General features: G+C 50.9%; 4 protein-coding genes across 4 annotated transcripts; 3 read left to right on the forward strand and 1 right to left on the reverse strand.

Annotated features, from left to right (window-relative positions):
- Positions 1 to 4,548: 4,548 nt before the first annotated feature.
- On the forward strand, positions 4,549 to 4,920 carry POX_c03884 (uncharacterized protein; the record flags this gene model as incomplete). The annotated part of the gene is made up of 1 exon (XM_050112770.1): positions 4,549 to 4,920. The coding sequence occupies one exon, from the start codon at positions 4,549 to 4,551 to the stop codon at positions 4,918 to 4,920; it is 372 nt and encodes a 123-aa protein (XP_049970326.1).
- A 1,342-nt stretch (positions 4,921 to 6,262) lies between these two features.
- POX_c03885 (uncharacterized protein) lies at positions 6,263 to 8,802 on the forward strand (the record flags this gene model as incomplete). The annotated part of the gene is made up of 2 exons (XM_050112771.1): positions 6,263 to 7,644; positions 7,728 to 8,802. 2 exons carry the CDS (start codon positions 6,263 to 6,265, stop codon positions 8,800 to 8,802), a joined length of 2,457 nt encoding a protein of 818 aa, XP_049970327.1.
- A 600-nt stretch (positions 8,803 to 9,402) lies between these two features.
- Positions 9,403 to 11,756, reverse strand: POX_c03886 (uncharacterized protein; the record flags this gene model as incomplete). The annotated part of the gene is made up of 6 exons (XM_050112772.1): positions 9,403 to 9,904; positions 10,035 to 10,602; positions 10,706 to 11,009; positions 11,088 to 11,228; positions 11,297 to 11,333; positions 11,536 to 11,756. The coding sequence occupies 6 exons, from the start codon at positions 11,754 to 11,756 to the stop codon at positions 9,403 to 9,405; spliced, it is 1,773 nt and encodes a 590-aa protein (XP_049970328.1).
- Positions 11,757 to 14,534: 2,778 nt separating this feature from the next.
- Positions 14,535 to 14,672, forward strand: POX_c03887 (uncharacterized protein; the record flags this gene model as incomplete). Its single annotated transcript, XM_050112773.1, has 1 exon — positions 14,535 to 14,672. The coding sequence occupies one exon, from the start codon at positions 14,535 to 14,537 to the stop codon at positions 14,670 to 14,672; it is 138 nt and encodes a 45-aa protein (XP_049970329.1).
- Positions 14,673 to 14,790: the final 118 nt, after the last annotated feature.

The following is a 14,790-nucleotide window of genomic DNA, read 5'->3' on the forward strand; positions in this document are numbered from 1 at the left end:
TGCCAGAACCCTGGAGTTAACCATAATCGCCATCCGATGCTCCCTTTGGTGGAGTCCGAGCGGGACCCGACGGTCGTGACTTGCAAACCTTACTCTTAATCGAGGAGCCAGGCGGATAAGACCGCCAGTCAACAAGTCTCAACCGTTCCCACCAGTTGGCAGTCCCACAGCCGCATCCACCCAATCATGTGCCCAATCGGGAAGACCCTGTCCGATGATCATGTATGCACAGTTCAAAGCAGACTCTGTCCCCCGATCAGAGATTATGGCCATGGCAACTCTCGTGATTCAAATTGACAAGTTCATAGAGAGGGGGAATAATGGGGCACAAATTCGAAAGGATCAAAATGACCGAGAATAACGCATTGTCAAATGGGGAGACTGCTCCCTCTCACTCTCCTCTGAGAAGCGAGAGGGAGAGAGAGAAAAAGGGAATCGTCTCCACCTATCCGGGCCAACACCCGGTCTGCCACGGCGCAGAGGCTCCCATGGATCTGGTCCGGTGAGTGTTTTCCGAGACGATCAACACTCTGCCCACCACGCCGGAGGGAGGTCGGAAAAGGTGAAACAACACATGGCACAGGGACGATCACAAGCACACGATCCAATCATCGTTGACCGTACTCCAAATTCGTGGTACAGACCAGGCATTGTCCCCTACGCTGATGACGAGTCGCATGGATCGGGTTCGCCACCATCTACGAAAATGACCGACCTTTCTTGATTATCATTCTTCCTTGTTGAGAAGAATGAACTGGGTTGCCCGTGAGAGACTGTCAGCTGGAACTCTGAGCCTCCTCTTCTCATGTGATTGATCTGGCTTGGCTGTCTTGCCTTCTCTTATCGATCGCGACTCTTTTAAGCTTTGGTCTCGGCGCAGGTGCTTGGAGAGACGTTAAACTCCCGATATCGGAAGCTATCTGCTGTACATTTTCACGCTTCAATATTCTTCCACGGAGCATGAAGACGTACATGTCCGTTGAGAATGTCTGAATGTAAAAAAACCAATTTTGGTTAACCGATTCGCGTAGATTTAATACAGACCACAGTGCTGTATCTACTTCCGGCGGGGGATGATTTGTGGGACAAGATGAAAATGACCGAGGAGTCCACTTCATAGAGGCAGCTGCCGACCGAGATACCAAATCCCCGGGCGGCCAACATGGATAAAGATTACTACCTACATGCACAAAGAGGTACTACTGTAGATACTGATCTACGCAGCCTAGGTAGATGCCTACAAGAAATAGAAGTACTGTAGGTATTGCTACTACTGTACATCCCTGATGTGGGTCAAGTAGCCGCTCAGCTTAGCCAAACGCCCGTCATTGCCCAAAGAGGCAACAACCTGAGAGTATGAGTCCGTCCTGCATTTGTACGCGCGTGCCCCCCCCATGCATTTCGCCGCTGGGGCCAAGGGGGGTCAGAGGCTCGCTTCAATTTAACTGGTGCGATGACGATCCGGCCCCCAGCTACGGTCTCTCATCCCGGAACCGACCATAGACTCTCCTCGAGGCCTGAGCTCCTGCAGTCTTCTTACTAAAATGCGGTGGACCCTGGACACTTGTTCAGTGGACAATAGTTGACTGACATATGGTCCGTTCAGACGGCAGATGTCCGACCCGCTCGATTTGCTCCTAGCCTCTTGCAGTACTCTCAAGGCTCGTAGAAGAATTCCGGTCCATGCTGACTGGAGGACTGCAGACAATTAAATACGCTAAACACTAAACAGTGAACTTGCTTTAACAGACGCACCCGGTAGCCGTGAGTCGAGACGCTCTTCAAATCTTAAACCGAAAAATAAATCATCAAAAAAAAGGAGGAAGAGAGCAAAACCGAGTTCCCCATTCTTTACTCTGACGCGAGGGGCCAAACGGTCCCTCCGTTTTACGATCCGTGATCGCCTCTCGGAAGTAGTCTCGATTCATATTGGGGCTCATGGGATCTTCTTTGATTCGAAGGCCCTGGGACTGATCAAGAAAAAAAAAGAAAAGGGGAACTTCCTACACAACAGTATGTCCGCTCACCTACACTCTGTAGTGGCTACTAAGTGCAGGACGCTGGAGCGTGGATACGGCGATAATTTACTCGAAGTCTCACCTTAAAAATATCTGTACAGTTCCTTCCCGCTGGAGTAAGTGGGGGCCGTCACCTCTCCCGCTAGTGGAAGAGACCTCTCAGTTGGATCAGGCTCTTGGGTATTCTCCAGTCGGAATCGAAGGCAAGCCATAGCTGCCCCCGATCAGAGTTGAACATGATCGGAATGGCTTTGTTATTGAGATATTTTCTTCAGACAACAAAGAGGCAATGTCCCAAAATGAAGGTCCGATTCGTCAGACCTTCACTCATGTGCCGGCAGTGGGATTTTTGTGGCTCGTTGACAATCATTTTCTTCCCTGCTTGATCCATTTGTCTGAGCACATATGCATTTCATGCATACTTGACTTGGATATTTCCTCACTTGTTGCCTTGTAATTGATGGTTGAAGAAACGAAGAAGACCGTTGTACGTCAAATCCTGCGCGAGAGATGAACCGCCTGCATCGGGCCCATGGCAGCAGTCAGGATGTACAGAGATTCGAGTGAGTTTCATGCATACGGTACTCGAATACTCAAAAAGTGGAGACAAAAATGGAATCGCCCTTGACCTGTAGAACTTACGAAGATTGGACCCCGGTTGATGGCAGGCAGAACTCGTCTGTTGATCCTGAATACGCCCCATCAGACCTCTATCATCCTGAGATTCTGTAGGGCTCTTCATGGAAATCCGACGGCACATGACTCGTGCAAGTTCCATGATAGCCGACCCAGACCCAGGCGTTGTATTTTTCTCCCTCGTTTATTTCTCGGTGCTGCAGAGCTACTGCATTTTAGTGCCGTCTACTGCGGGCTAGACCACTGACCTGGGCTGTATTGGCGTCCGTGCCGAAAGGTTGTGCCAGGAAGCTTCGGCTGAAGATTCCTTAAATTGGGGGTTTCTTTCCCCCATGCCACCCTAGTGGTTTCTGACAGCCGAAATTCGCTTTTTTTTTTTCTCTGATTCCATTTCCACTCCCGTTTCCATTTCTTTCTTGATTTGTGGTGAAGTTTTTATTTTGTTTAAAAAAAAACGCAACTCTAACATAATTCCATCAATCTCTGAATTTACCCGCGATATAAGCGATGGGTGGGCAGAAATCAAGTCCTTTCGAGGAATTTACTGCCCGGCGTTGGGTTCGGCGGCGCAATGGTAGAGGGTACGGGCTGTTGTCGATCCATACACCATTACACAGAGTACTGAAGTTGTATGAAGTTTCGTCTGTCTCCCTGGATTGGTACTGTAGTACTGTATGTGTATCCGGACTCGGCGCCAGGTACATCAATCGACACCCATCGTAATGACTTTGGCCCAGCACGTGTTGATTCGGAGGCATACAGCTTGGATATTTCCCTGTCCTGCTCCAATTTTTACTTCTTGTACACTGCTTATTCATAGTGTAGTCATTCTTCTGACCACGTGAATGATCACGATAGACAAGTCATGTAGAACTGGAGTACAACCTGTACGGAAATTTTTACTGTATGATCAGGTGACCCACTCGACCGTGGCTCATTTCTGACGGTTGTTTCAGGCCTGTGCACCACTCCATGATGATGCTTTCCGCCCCTCCCTGATACAGGAAGGTGATATGCTCATGCGATCCCGTGCGTTCCACCTGTAAGGAACGATGATCGCAATCCCGGAGTCTTGATCTGCTTTGGTCCTTTCCCCTCTGTGCGGATCTTCAGGCCGATCGCATCATTTCCTTTCTCAGATCAACTTTGAATCGGAGGACTCCGATTCGTGTCGAGGCCTGTCTTTCCCCAAGGAGCCAGTTCTTTACCGAGGAGTCATCGTGACAGATACTGGAACCCCTTCCTCCTCTTCTCAAACCCTCCATCTCTCCCGCATCTCCCCATCTGAGGGGTTGTTCTCCGATTGGGTATGTCGGTGTTTATGGTGGACGATTACGACCAGTCCACGGCCGGTCTACATTTTTGTAGACAGAATTAGGCAAATACCAGACGTGATCTTCCAAGTTTAGGGTTTTCTTTTTCTTGGCTGTCCTCGTTGCCCCCGTGCTCCCTACCTCTTGTTAGCCCCTCCCGCTCAAGCCACGGTGCCCAGTGCTGAGTACGCTGAAGTGCTGCCTTGCCAGCTGGCCACCCATCGGCTCGCCGCCGTGGACCATGTCGCCGCATTCCGTTACTTTCCACACGTGGCTGTGGGATAACGATCTTCTCTTGTTCTGTTTATCTCTCCCTTGTTTTTATTGCTCGCTTTCTATTTTTATTGATTTATTTATTGTATTTTTGGCTGACCGGTCTCCGGATCTCTTTTGAATCCCGAACCATTCTGTACAAGGGTAGACTATACCGTCGCCTGGCGTCAGACTTTAAACGGCCATGAGAGTATATGCAAATAAGGAGGTGCATTGTATCGCAAAATATAGTCCATAGTCGAGGGTCAACAGTCTATTGTCTATGGTTTATGATTCTATAGTATACGCTGTGTAGGCATTGAGGCGCAATGGTTTTATCGCCTGGATTGGATTCTGCCCGTGATTGCTCCTCCGCTCCTCTCCTCCGTCCACCTGCCAGTCCCAGTCTCTTCTTCTCTACCCTATCATTCGCGTCTCCCCTCTCCATCACCAGCCCAGTCGCCGGGAGATCACTGAGGTCATACTTGGCTTCTCTGAATATCTTCCCTTGGAATCATCTCGACGGGTGTCTGCAATCTGACCTTGATTCGACCGGACACCCTTGCCCCAACCTCGGCATTCACAACCCCCCACTGTCCCTTTTCGGTCTGATCCACTTTCTTTTCCTGGTCCATTTTGGGTCATTTCACACACACTTTCTCTCTCCACCAACAGTACGGACATCACATACACACGACTGAATTTCATCAGCGTCGTTGCCTACGATCACTGCCGTGGGTAATTACGCATCGAGCAATGAGTCCAATGAATAGACATCCTGTATCTGGCCCTTCTCTCTCTCTCTCTCTTCATGGAGCTCTTTTGCCCCATGATCTCCTCTGAGCTTCAAATCCTCTGGCCCTGAAATTAGATGATTCCGTACGGTTGGATTCCCGTTTGCACTGACAACCCGATTCGTTCATCCACAATGTCTCCCCCTCGGCTTTAGCTTGCCTGTTCGTGATTTTTTTTTTCTTTTTTTTCCTTTTTCTCTTTTTCTTTTCATAGTGGGCTGTTGCACCTCTGTTATCAGCGGCTTTTCTCCGCTTTGTATTTCGGGTCGTGATTTTCAGCCTTTTTTTTTGTCTCCTTTTTCTTCTTCCGGGTCTACTTTTTTTTTCCTTTGCCCACCCCGATTGAGTTGACATTTTGAGGCTGGCCCTTTGGGCTTAAAATCTTGTTTAATCTCCGCGCCCGCTCCCGCCCAGAGCCAATCCGATTCCGCCTGCACGACTCATCCCCCCAAGCTGCTTGGCCTTCGCACCCAAGCCGCGACTGGACCCGTTCCCCGTGTCTGTGTCGTGAAGTTATACTATAATCCATCGACAATATGATGTCTTCCTGTGGTCGCTTTTGGTGCAAATGATCGTCCCAACCCGCTCTCGCCTTCCGTGGATTGACACCACATCTCCGGTCGACAATTAAGACTTGTTCTCTGCAGTGCTTTGTCTTTTCTCTTCCTATTTCTCTTGCTCGGTCTCTCTTTTCCCCCTCCCTGTCTCTCTTTCGATCTTTTCCTCCCCCCCCCTCTCTCTCTCTTGCCTTCCCCCCCCCCCCTCTCCTCTCCGTTTGTCGTTCATCCCGTTCCGACTGTGGTTCTGGGCCGTTGAACGCCCTCTCGCATTCCCGCTGGCGCTCGGCAGTGACCTGAAGCGCCCGCAATTAAGGTACACCGGCAGCAAAGTCGCGGCTCTTTTTTCGGCCAGTCTGGTCACGTCGCCAGAGCTTGGAGAAACCATATCCGCCTAACTTCTTGCTTGGTCCGTGAGCCTACTATTCAACCTACCTGATTTGTGCGCACCGGGCCTAATACCCTCTCCGCAGCGCGCTGGTGGACATTCGGCCGGTCTTTATCAATCAAACCCTCCCACTGATCGCCCGTGAAATCTCGCGGACTCATTGTCTTCAATCTCGGCTTCCGTCGGCAGCCCCGTCTCTGGACCGGACCGATCTGCTCGTTGTTCGCCGTGCGCTGCATCCGCCTCTCTCCTCTCCCCGCCAGCACTACGGTGAAGCATTGGACGACCAGAAACAACCATCACAATGCAGCAGCCCTATCGCTCGGCCAATTCAAACCGAAACGGCTCGTACGAGCTGCCTCCGGTTCAATCGGTCACGGGAGGATTTGCGTCTGGTGCCGGGTTACCCTCGGCCCCGCCCAGTCGGCCAGACAGCGGAATGCGCATGGCCCATCTCTTGCAGCCGATGCCGCCGCTGCAACAGCCTCCGCAGTCCTTGGCACACACGTCCCCTCGAGCGCAGGCACCAGGGCCACTACCTCGACCCGCTCAGTCCAATGCGTCTGGTCCAACCCCGGCCCCGTCCACGTCGCCCTACAGCCGATTCTATGAATCCGCGTCCGGATCTCCCGCGGAAAGTGGAGGCCTGCCCGATGCGCCGCCGATGGGGACGGTCGTGGGGGGTCCGGCCATGTATCAAACCAGTCCGGTCGGCCTCCAGCAGTCAGCGTCGACTCCGCTGCAACAGAAAAGAGCGTACCGGCAGCGCCGCAAGGATCCAAGCTGCGACGCGTGTCGGGAGCGCAAAGTCAAATGCGATGCCACCGAAACCTCTCACTGCACTGAGTGCATCAACCGCAAGGTGCGCTGTCTGTTCACCAAGGAGACGAATCGCCGTATGTCCTCGATCAAGCAGGTCCAAGACCTGGAGAAACAGCTGCAGACGACCAAACAGCAACTTCAGCAATTACGATCCGGTATGTTACGACCCGATGGGATGATGGATATCGATGATGCCTCGTCCACTCCGATGATCAAATTGCCCGAAATCGACTACAAGCCGTCTCGACGGCCCAAAGCCCTCATCACGCACGACATGACCGCCGTCAGGTCCAATTTGCGACTATATGGGCAGGGGATATTGAAAGCACCCCACCCGCATCAAATCTCCGGCGCGATATCGAGGGTACCGGCCGAGGTGGCGCCGGATCTGCCGCCTAAGGAAGTGGCCGATCGTCTTCTTGCGCAGTATTATCAATGTTTACATCTGATTCTCCCTGTCATTCACTGGCCCGAATTCATTGTGGCGTATGAGGAGCTCTATCGAAAGGGCACCGTGATTGGAGCATCGAGCGAATGGGCGGCTGTCTTGTTCGGTGTATTTGCATGTGGTGTGCTGCATGGAGTCGAGCCCAATCGGGAAGAGAAAGGCAAGGAGTATGTTCGTATCTCGTGCGGCATCATCGATGTCTGGCAAGATAGCTTCAACTTGGACCGGGTCCGCGCCTCGCTACTGTTGAGCATCTTTCTCTATGAAGTCAACTCCAAATCAGCCAGCTGGGTGTGGATCGGCTCGGCTGTTCGAGTGGCGCAAGAAATTGGGCTGCATATCGAGTCCGGACCGTGGTCAGATGTTGAGTGCGAAATGCGCAAACGCATTTGGTGGGGGGTATATACATATGACCGGTTGGTGCTCGTGGAATCATATCTGCACGTGAGATTTATTCTTTTTTGACGCTAACTGTTTGTTTCTCTTTGGTTTCTTCTAGCCTCCTCGCGCTTGAGATGGGAAAGCCCGTCGTGATCAACGACCAAGACTGCGATATCGACTTGCCCTGCCCGGTAGGCGACCAGCCCCTTGCGCAGGGCAAATCTACAGACGACCACCATACGACGCCGTCTCCATTGCTCGCTACCATCCACGTTGTCCGCTCAATCGGTCAACTCACCCGTACCCTCCGCTCCACCACAATCAGCTACGCGACCTTGGAAACCTTCGAACGCCACTTCACGATCTGCCGCACCACCTTCCCTGCCCATCTCCAACTGAAGCAAGACACCGATCTTGATCCCCGCTCCTTGGCTCCACTCATCTACCTCCAAAATGCCCGTCTACTTCTCCACCGACACAATATATCTCCCTTTTGTCAACCCAGTGTGCGGGTTGCCGCCGTCGACTATTGCACGTCCATCGCCGTGGATACCGCCCAGCTTTTATCACGAAGCATGCGACCCCAGGCCGGCACCGAGGACTGGCGCGGCCTCTTTGCGTCCAGCGCGGGGACCCTTTTGTGTACGCACATCTGGCGCTCCACGCTCTTTCTTCTTTTCAGGCAAGAGTTCGGTGCAGCCTTGGCCTGCGTCCAAGCAAGCGCGGCCGTTGGGGATGATCGGGCCGTGAATGCGGCCTGTGGTCGATACCTGGCTTTTTTCCTTCAATGTATCCTTGACCGGGTCCGGAGAAATCCCGCGGCTGATTTCTGCCAGGATGAAGAGATGATGGCGTACCTGTCTGGTGATATGCAGGGAACGACCGATGGCAGCTGGGTCTGGCAGGGGAGCGAGTCCGGGTTCGATCTTGAAAATATTTCTGGCCAAACGAGACCAGCGGGACTCTCTGCGCAAGAGTCACAGTGGGCCGGCTGGGATTGGATCGAGAGGACGGTGGCCCATCTTCTTGGTGAAAGTCAGCGTCGCGATTATGAACCTCGTGATGTGGTGATGGATTCTCGACCCGATCATTCCTCAAACCTGCTCGCTCCTCAGGCCGCAGGATCAGACACGAGTAGTGAACGTCGATCCAGTTCCGCTCATTCACGCATGACCATTGCCAGTATCATCTGAGCAACCCTTTTTTTTTCCTTTCCCCAGGTGGGCGGAGGAAATTGGCAAAATACCCATCATCCCATCCCAATTTCTCGACTCTCGTTTCCCCCTTCCTCCCATTCTTCCACCACATGAACATCGTGACCGAATGGTCTCTGTATAATGCAAAATCTCCCTTGGAACACGTTTTGGGAGACAAGCTTCCAGACCAGCGATTCTCAGCGGAGTTCCCCCTGACTTCTTGCACAGAAAGCTTCTGGTTGTACAGGAAAAGAAGCAGAAAAGGCGACATATCTGACATTTACGCCCTTTATCTCACGTTCTCGTGAAGATCTTTGAATATTTTCTTTCTTTCTTTCTTTTTGACATCGTATATGACTCCCCTTTTCTTATTTCTGCATGCAGAAAGTTAGAGTTGAAAAACTCTAGCTTTCGTGGTTTCTTTTTCTATCTATTTGTTGTTTCTTTTGAAACCTCTTTTTTTGGCGCCAATACCCATTTCATTCTTATCATCATGTTACGAAAGCTTGCCAATTATCTATAAAAGGCATAGATAAATACACATCGCAAGATTTAGGGATGGGGCTGCTCATTCCCAACTCCCCTCCCCAACCCCACTCACACCAATCGCTTACCTCCCATGGACCGTCGCACTTTACGGATAGCCTCCAGCTTCTTATTGGGACCAACCTCGCGCTTGAGATTTGCCCGTCGCATCTTGTGTGAGGTCAACGGGTTTGGCCCATTTAGAGTGGTGTTATAGGTGGCATTGCTGGGCAACACGTCCATGACAATTGTCGCGTTACCTTGGCGGTAATCACTCGTGGGCGGTCCCTCGGTCTTGTATCCACAGTGACGCGAGACGGATTTCTTGCCGGTGGCGATGTCCTTCCGTGCGAGCACCCGCTCGAAGAGCTCGAGAGAGGCGAGGGGTTGGTAGAAGGGGACTTCGTGGCCGGACTCGTAGATGCGCACAAAGCTGTAGAGCTCGCTCTGGCGCACTTGGCCGTGCACCACGCCGTCCGAAGTGGTGATGTTGACAAAGCCTGCATCTTTGTAACCAGGGGCGTCGATCTCTTCGGCAATGACTTGTCCACCGAGCCAGTTGCAGTTGTAGTCGCTGATGGAGGTATTAGCACGTGTCCCTTCAAGAAGCAATGAATCATCCAGAAAGAAAGACAGAAACAATGGAAAGGAGAAGGCCAAATGTCGAGGGGCGGGCAAAAAGGGGTCAGTCGGATCACACTCACGCATCACCAAAGTACATGACCACTTGCACACCAGCCTTCAACAGCTTCCGCACATCCTCAATGGTATTTGACTCCCTATCGTCATCACCCGTGTTGGAGAACGCATTCGAGACAGTCGACGATGACTCGGAGAAATTCTGATACGCGCCAATCGCCGCCTGGACCTTGGGACTATTCAAATAGTCCACGTAATATTCGTACGGGAATGGATCCGGGCTCAACTCGCGCATGTCGTACTCGTCACGGCCGGAATAAGTGTCAAACATGAGTTCCACGTTGTACGCGCAGAAATTGTCCGCGTTGGCGCAAATGTCATTGCGACCCGTGGCGTAGCACTCCTTTGTTTGGTCGACACAGTTACCCTTGCCGTAGAGGTTGTTGTACCATTTCTCCTTGATCGAGGCGTTGTATGGGTCATAGTCATAGGTGTTGCCAGGGAAAACGGAGTAATTGTAGTAAGCCTGGTATTGGATCAGAGGATCAAACCAGCCGTTTCCGATGAGAACGTTCTCGAGCTGAATCTTGATAGCCCCGGGAATTTTCTTTGCATTTTGCTGAAGGAAGTATTCTGTTGATGAAATTTTTGTCATCGTAAGCATTCGCCTTGCCCTCCAATGAATAGAAAGAAAAGAGACTTGATCTTTCCTGCTCGGGAGATGCTATTGTCTTACCATTGAACACGGGGCCGTAATGTCCACCGTAACTCTCCGTGGTGAAGGAGAAGCCGTTGCGGGAATATTGTGGGAATGCACCCATAAATCCCTGGAGAGTCTTCCACATATTTGGAGCGGCACCCTGGGTCGAGTTGGGTACCAGACCGATATCCGCCTTGGAGTATGTCCCGCAAGTGCCCGTTCCTTCGGCGTAATCGGGGCACGTGTTGTTGGGCAATTGGATGATGGCTCCATTATCCTTATATCCTGGGACAGGAATCGAATATGAAAGGCCCACGGTGGTGGGCTGATCGATAAAGAGCTGTCTGGTTGTTAATAAATTGCACCAACCTGGTCTAGTTATTTTCGACGCAGCAAGACGAATTTGCCAGTCTCTTACCATGTTGCTTGCATTGGACCAGGAGTAAGGGTTGTTGTAGGGATTGCCATCGGCATCAACTCCGCAGGGTCCCAGTTCTTGGAACAATCCGATCATAGAGGACGATCCTGGACCACCATTAATCCAAACTGTGAGTGGTGCCTGTCAAAATGTTAAAGAACGGATCATGAGACTCTAAGAAGTGCGAATCAGTCGACGTTGCGACGAACCTCTGTCGGATCTTTGTTTCTGGCCTCGAAGAACCACCTTTTGTTGCGCCGTTAGTATCTCAGACCATATGTCATGGCGACATCAAATAAAATCAACAAGCCTCCATCTGTCACAGTTGCAGAGGTAACACGATACATGAACGAACGCTGGTGCCCCTTTGGTTTCCCCTCTCGGGGTTGATTATACGAGCGTCGCCACCTGGAATTCAATTTTCATCTTGAGAAAGACGCTGTCTTACCAGAAAATATGCTCATGTTCACCCACATCCGCATATCCGGAATAGCTCTTCACACTGGGATCTTGCTCGCAAATGCCCGCCGGGACTTCCTTGTACCTGACGTTGATCCCAGCATGTCCCTTCTTAGTGATCAAGTCGGTCGGGGCTTTGACGAACTGCGCCGAAGCGCTCGAGAGCAGCAAAGCTGCCGCGACAACAGAGGCGCCTGAATAGCGCACCATGATCCCACCTAAAACTGGCAATTGGTTCGATCGATGATGAGATGGCTGACCCCGAGGAAATGAAATGCTGAGGGAGCAACGATTTCCACCACTCCAGAATCAAAAGATCGATTTGCCTCAGTTGGGGGAGCCATTGCCGTTTTAATCCTATTTCTAGGAAGCAGGCTCGACGTCAACAGTCACTCCACTCGATTGTATCTTCTCCTCATTCAGCTGCGCTAACTGGTTCACTTTTCGCGTCTGTCCGGCAGCACCGTCGGAATCCCTTGCTGATCACGATAAGACTTGTCCTAATCAGACATCCGGTCTTCAATCGGGAAGGTTGCGGTGGCAGCGATAGTGGGGTATTTCCATTAGTGAGCCAATGTGAGGCCAGCCCGCAGATGGAGGGCCTTAAGCGCATGGCAACATCGTCATTTGGCATTGCCAGTGCGGAGTCAAACCACCCGTGCGTTGCAGGTCGGCGTGGTGGTGAAGTGAAAGCTGCCTAATGACCCATGCGATCCAGATCAGAGACATCTTTCTTCATTGTAGCTCGGCAAGACCAGATTACGGCGCGAGTGACTTTTTCGCGGTCATGTTGAATTCAGTTCCGGGCGAGATTGTGGAAAATCGATGCCATGTTGATCTGAAGCCTGGGTCCACAGGAGTTCAATTGATACCTTCTCGATCTGGTTAGTGAAAATATAAGCGTGGAGATAACCAGTGTGGCTCTCTGCTCCATCAACTTACGGCTGTGGTTGGTACATGATAAATGTACATAACAAATGGAGTGATGTAGCAATGAGTCAAGGTTCTTGCGCGGCGAACCCGAAGATCGCTAGCACCGTGAACAAGCCACCTAGTACCGATGCCCTGCTGCCGAAATGTGCTGTTAACTCAAGACAGCCTTGGCTGGATAATGAGCGGAGCGAGACTTTCAAGTAGACGCTCTTTTGTAAGGATGTTCTCTCTTCCCGCCAAGTGCACCTTTTCGATAGCCATTCCGTTACAGTGAGCGGCTTTTCGTGATGAAGCCTGAAGCAGAAGGGAGCATTGAGGCCCACCTCAAATAACAAGTCATGAGAGCTTAGAGCCAATATCTGGGTTAGTTGGCATACTGACCAGCTCGCCCACAGATAGATGGCTGAGCTCAGAGTAATACGGAGTCTTTGTTTCTGTCAACGAGCCCTTGCTACTTCGTGACTTAGAGTCGGGTTGGTATCTGCCGTGCATGAAACTGCTTCTATCGAATCCGGTCTCTTGAGGAGGGAGATGTTTGTGAATGGTACCTTCAGATTGCCTGAAGAGTCGGCAAGTCAGGGCATGCCCGTGGTATGTGAGATGATGCTCACCATTGCCGCACACGAGGGTCCAAAGGAGGGGAACAGCACGTGACGGCATGGAGTACAACGGTTTCAAGCTCAAAGATCTGTCATTCTTCGATCTGGCCAGATATGAGTATCCTGAATCGACCCACCTGATTAAATAAACTTGTCCAGAGGCGGATGCAGGCCCTGCTGATGATCTCGTAGATCTTTCAGCTGTGAAAGTTGATTGATACCTGTTGAGGATCTCCTGCCCGTCTAGAACCAACCCATCTCAATTGGACGTGCTTTGGACAAGCATCTCGGCTACTATGGTGTAACCCAGAGGTAGTCATCAAATGTGAAGACAGCTTTTCTTAGATCCGAAGGCTACACAGGACCGGTCCGTTAATTTCCTCACTGTGGGATGGAAATCCTTGCAGGATAGATATCACGATACATTGTTGATAATCTCGAGGAAAATCTCTGTGTTGTAGGCTGTGTGCATCGCCGTGAGGACATACTATACGTTATTACTCTTCTGAAACGTCCTCGAGAGGCTTATCGTCCAAGTCAAGAGATCATCCAGCATGAGTACCAAGAGGCGATGTCTCACGTCACGTGAATGTCAATGGTATCCGAACGGGTATCTCAACAAGAAATGGAAAAGAAATATGAATGTATTTAGCTTCACCTTGACCATATACATAGTTATGACCTCATGTTTACCGGGAAAACTGCCCCGCGGCGTCTTTGGCCGGCAGACCGAAGGTATGAAGTAAGTGATTGAAGTCAAGGTCCCATAGCTTCATTAGTACGCAACCTGCCTTCCAGAGCTTGGAGTTACCTTGACTCAAAGAGATTGTTTCATCGCATCCGATTGTGATAGACCTTATTCAAACGGACGGTGACGGGTCTGCTGGATTCAATCCCAAGAGATACTGGATTAATAGACATGCCTCTACACAAGGTATATATACTTCGGTTACGCGCACGATCATCTATCTCACGAGGCCTTGGCTTCTTTGGCGCTTGAGAAAACAGTGCTCCTTTCCAGCTTTCATGCTGACATGAATACTATCATGAAGGTGACTTTACACGACGGCATCACTGAATATGACATTGAACGGTGGGTCATCGTCTAGCCCAGCACAGTTCACACAATTCATCCAATCGGACAATATAAATTGACTTGTGACCACCACCGATCAGCCTCAAATCGTTAGTGAAATCCGCCGGGGGACAAGTCACAGGCGAAGATGACGGCGAAGTTCAGTCAGTTTCACTCGGCAGAGACAGCCTCGACCCAGCCGGAATCGTATTAACGAGGTTTTCAAAACGTGCACTACTTACTGTACTAGGTTCCGTGTTCCCGATTCCTTTGACCTGCGTCTCATCACCAAGAATTTGCTAGTTGAAACCATGTCTGACCATCCATGAAAAAGCCGACCGCGGCGACTTCTCAATCTCGGGCGGAGATGGCAGACTTTTGATGTTGGAAGGTGGTGTCCGTGAGGCTCAATGTAGACTCTTGACTGTTTCTATACAGAATTCGACAGAACTGAGTATCATGCTGATTCGACTACAAGTGGATACCGAAATTGAAACACCGTGGCCGCTAGCCTGCTAGCGGATCAATGCTTAAAAGTTGACAGATTGAAGTTTGTATTTCTGGAATGACTGGGCTTTTCTACCCCGGTAGAGAATCGAGACACCACAGGAAAAAACAGGAACCTTGAGGGTTGCAG

The sequence above is a fragment of the Penicillium oxalicum genome, chromosome III, assembly GCF_001723175.1.
Source record: "Penicillium oxalicum strain HP7-1 chromosome III, whole genome shotgun sequence".
NCBI lineage: Eukaryota > Fungi > Ascomycota > Eurotiomycetes > Eurotiales > Aspergillaceae > Penicillium > Penicillium oxalicum.